The sequence below is a fragment of the Trypanosoma equiperdum genome (genome assembly GCF_001457755.1).
Source record: "Trypanosoma equiperdum strain OVI genome assembly, contig: ctg_1470, whole genome shotgun sequence".
Taxonomy (NCBI): domain Eukaryota; phylum Euglenozoa; class Kinetoplastea; order Trypanosomatida; family Trypanosomatidae; genus Trypanosoma; species Trypanosoma equiperdum.
This window is the reverse complement of record NW_027123472.1, coordinates 15,394-19,514: the sequence shown is the minus strand read 5'-3', so window position 1 is coordinate 19,514 and position 4,121 is coordinate 15,394. Positions and strand designations below refer to the sequence as shown.

Genomic DNA, 4,121 nt, shown 5'->3' with positions numbered 1-4,121 from the left:
ATATATATATATATATATATAATATAGAGTTGGTTTTTTTTTTGCCTGGAAACGAAAAAAAAGTAAAAGAGAAGGTGACAGAGTGAGCAACACCGGTAATAAGTTAGTGGCGATTCCCTTTTTGTTTGTTTTGTGTCACACACCCAACTGCTTTAGGAAAGAGGAGGGGGAAAAGAGATGAATCTCGTGTATGGTTCCCACCTACCTCCAGGAACTGAAGGGCCGACGTGTGGGGAACTACGTATTCGAGTAGAAAAAATGATTCTGCGAGAGGATATAGTCAACTCGGCGGTGCGGTCGGAATGTGCGTCCGCAAATGCACGACCCATCTCCGTCTCTGTAGACCACTGTGCGGTTGCGCCTCTCTTCCGGGGCGAAGCGCGGCCGAGCGCACAGTGCACGCCAACAACACCTGGGAAAGTCCGCGGCGTACTTTCTCTTGTCTACCCCATCAAAACGCATGAAGCGCAGTTTGTGGAATATCTGACAAACATGAGTAAATCATTCAACGGTGGTGTTCACGTTCTTGTTTTTGTGCCAACGAGCTATAGTGGACGGCGCAAGCCAACTCATATTGGAAAGACCATAGTCGCCCTGGACCGCCTTAAACCCTCCTCACCTGTAGGTGGATGGTTTCACATCATGAGAGACATGTCGAGTACGGACGGCAAAACGGCCGAAAAGGGCACCTCGCCTGTGACCTTAGTTGACGTCGGAAAAGTGAAGCTCTCCTTCACCGTGACGTATTTTTCTCAGGCGACGCCCACGCGACAAAGGAGCACCAGCACCACGGCATCCCACGCGCTGCAACAGGGAGGAGCAGAAACCAGCGACCAGTCACGTATAGAAAAGGAGAAGAACCCACCACCGGGGGCGGCAAGGGTCTCCTCGCCAACACTTGTTGGAGTGAATATTCTTCCACCACAGGCAATAAAAGACGAGCAATCGGGTGAGCAGCGGCCAAGAGGTGAGAGAAGTTTGGGGAGAGACGATAGGACAACCCCAAACTCGACTCCCGGACCACAGTTAATGCCCGCTTCACAAGTGCCTTTATGTGGCTCTTTCCCTCGTGCTTCAGAGGTACCGATGGGTTTCTCCACCAATCAAAAGGATACGATTAGTCAATTGCTACAGCGAGGGCATACTCTGCGAGCAAGAATGGAAAGGGCACTTGACCGTTCCGCCCTTATGGAAGGCGCACTTGGTGCAACTACCTACACTCCAATGCTTCCATATGCTAATTCTATCGAAAGGGCGATGGCATTGCCTGGTGTCACACCTGGGTCCAATCTTATGCTTGGTTTGTTTCCCGTTTCGGCAGAAGCTGACACGTCAGCGAGCTCGCGAACCTCCCTGAGCGATGGGTCCGTCAAGGGTACGCCAGAAAATAGCGTTGCATCTGGTGTTGTTGAACCAAACGAAACACCGAAGGAAAGTAGACTGCATACTGGAGTAACATCTGGTCAACGGTCTTTTCAACGTACGGGAGCACTTCCCACTGAGGGCGGGTACGTTGAGGTGGATCTGTCACGGATCTCTTTTTCGTCGGGACCAGCCACACTCGGCATGGAAGAAATGCGCATTGACATCCGGTTGTCAAAGGACGTGAAGACAGATGAGCCGGTGGAATCCTACTCATCCTATGTACACCGTGTTCCACTAGCAAAGGGCCCGGAACACCACATTGTCATTGGCTTCCAAGTGCGATCGTTCAGCGAGGATAAAAGTCGTATGGTTATTGGCTTCTACCGCGTCTTCTCAGCCCCCGTGTCGAATCCCCCCAGTGAGACGCTCCTACCAGCCCCAGCAAGTGCAAAGCGGGTGCTGGTGAATGAAACACTTCTGGGTATTTGTATTGTCGGTCTTCACGCACAAAGCAGGGACATAGTGGCGCACGACCCATTTAGTGGTGAGGACCCAACGCAAGCTCACCTGTGCGTGCGCGTGCGGGACAGTGCCCCAGCTGTGGTGGATAACGGGCCTAAGAGGAAGGAGGCAAGTCGAGTGAAGCGTGTAACAGTTGTGAGGTCAGATCAGCGGAGTAACGGCAGCCACAGCAATGAAAAGCTCGTCGAAACCCGCCGAGAAGGCCATAGGGTGCATTTGAAAGAAGGCGCTGACGAACCAGTCCAGTGGAAGCGCGAGTGTAGTGAGGACCGAGAATCATGTAGCTCATCGTCAACATCAACCCCGTCGTCCACAGGTCGCTCCAAAAGAAGACACAGGGTAGGTGATTCCAGCAATAGGGTTGAGCAGACTGAAGTCTATCCGGTGCAAATTTGTCCCACAACCCCTGTTAAACCCACGGTTCAAAATGCCGGTGAACCCGAGAAAAAGAACTTCCGGTCTATCCTTGCTTCACCACAAGTGACAGGGGGTCTCCATAGGGGTAAGACATCCACTGACGGCCCATCAGACCGGTTCCGCATGCACGTGGCCATTCGCTCTTGTAAGGACCTCCCTCTGGTTGCTCTCCGCCGGGACGGACTCCCTATGGTGTCAACAGTAGTTCCGACTGATCAAATGGCGAATGGTGTGCGCTCGGCCCTCGCATCTGACGGTTCCCTCGTGCTTATTGACAGTGAGTACCGCGTCTTCACTCCCCCTTCAACCTTTTTTACTGTTGAAGACATTTACAATGCCACGAGCTCCAGTGCGCTGTCACGGGGGGTGGTACCGGATTGGTACGTGGAGGCTGCTGTCCGTGGGGAGTACGACCGCACCCTCGTCGTCCCGAAGTCACAGAGTCCGCAGTATGACTATGAATGCATCTTGTCCCTGCCGCATGAGGCTGTGTTTTTGCGTCAGGCCTCCGCGGAGAACCAACGGACGGCGATAGAGGCGGCTGCGGTACGAGAAGGCGCAGCGCCCGGTTTCCCCCCTTCCCTCTTGCCGGCCGACAAGACTTGGGCAGCACAGGGAGCTGGAAAGGAAACTGTTCCGTGCTTGTCTGAAATGCGTTTAACTTTGTGGCACCACGCACCTGAAGTGGATGGGGTAGAAACGAGGGCCAAGCGGAGTGAGGAAGAAAAACTGTGGGTCAATGCGGCGCCACTGGGAGAATGTAGGATAGATCTGCGTTCCCTACGCTTCCTGAGGGTAATTGATGGTTGGTATCGAATTAACGAGATTGATAGACTGGACAATGTTGTTGGGTATGTTCGCGTAAGTGTTCGTATGCTGTGAGAGGTGGTGGCTGGGCTGGGTTAAGGGCCTTGATGATGCACAGGAAGTGGAAAAAAAATATTGGAAGAGAGAGAAAAAGAAAGAGAGAGGAAGAGAGCAGGAACAAAAGAAGAGGAAGATGAGGAGGGGATCCACCTCTCCATTGTCTGCACCGAGTGGAAGATCCGGAGGAAAACTGCATGGGGTGGCGGACCCGCTGGAAGGGTTTTGTTGTTCCACAATGAAGTGTGGACAGCTTCACGTTTACAGTCCCCAAAGAAGTGTTTTGCACTGACGTCAGGGTAGCGGCGGAGGCGATAGGGGGCTGAATGGAGTTAACTGCCTGAGAGATACGGTTTTTGCTTTTGGCGCAGAGTCATGGGAACTTCGCAGAAACTGAAAAGTTGAGTGATATGAATGAGGGTTTGGGGTAGAGGGGAGAGGAAATTGTTCGGTGACGAGGGTGTAAAGTATTCGAAGGTCGGAATATGTAGCCCCCCCCCCCGCTCCCTTCATTCCTCATCTTTACGTCGCCTCGCCTAATGACAACAGGGGAAGACCATAGTTGTTGCCTGTGCATCACGTGCATGTGCTCTCATGGATCATCTCTCCAAGTGTGGACGTGGGAGGGTGCGCTTTTCTCCTTTATCGTCATTTGTGTGTGTATGTGTGGCTGTTTTGTAACTTTACCATTTATACTGTTTGATGATGTCATGGCTTGTGTGTCTGTGTGTGTGTGTTTTCCTTGTCTCTGCAACTTGCATATGTACGTAAAGGGACCATATACGATGTTGTATGTGCTGCCCCTATGAAGCTCGATGGACAACATGTATTGTCGCTATTTGTTGATTTCTTTTCTACAGTGAAAATTATTTCCCCCATACGCATCTTTTTTCTCGTTTGAAACTCTTTGTTCTAAAAGGCATTTAACAAGATATACATACGGACCGGGACCG

At 51.7% G+C, this 4,121-nt stretch overlaps 1 protein-coding gene across 1 annotated transcript; it reads left to right on the top strand.

The window, feature by feature from the left end:
• Positions 1-177: 177 nt before the first annotated feature.
• On the top strand, positions 178-3,186 carry TEOVI_000887600 (uncharacterized protein; the record flags this gene model as incomplete). Its single annotated transcript, XM_067221586.1, has 1 exon — positions 178-3,186. One exon carries the CDS (start codon positions 178-180, stop codon positions 3,184-3,186), a length of 3,009 nt encoding a protein of 1,002 aa, XP_067077687.1.
• Positions 3,187-4,121: the final 935 nt, after the last annotated feature.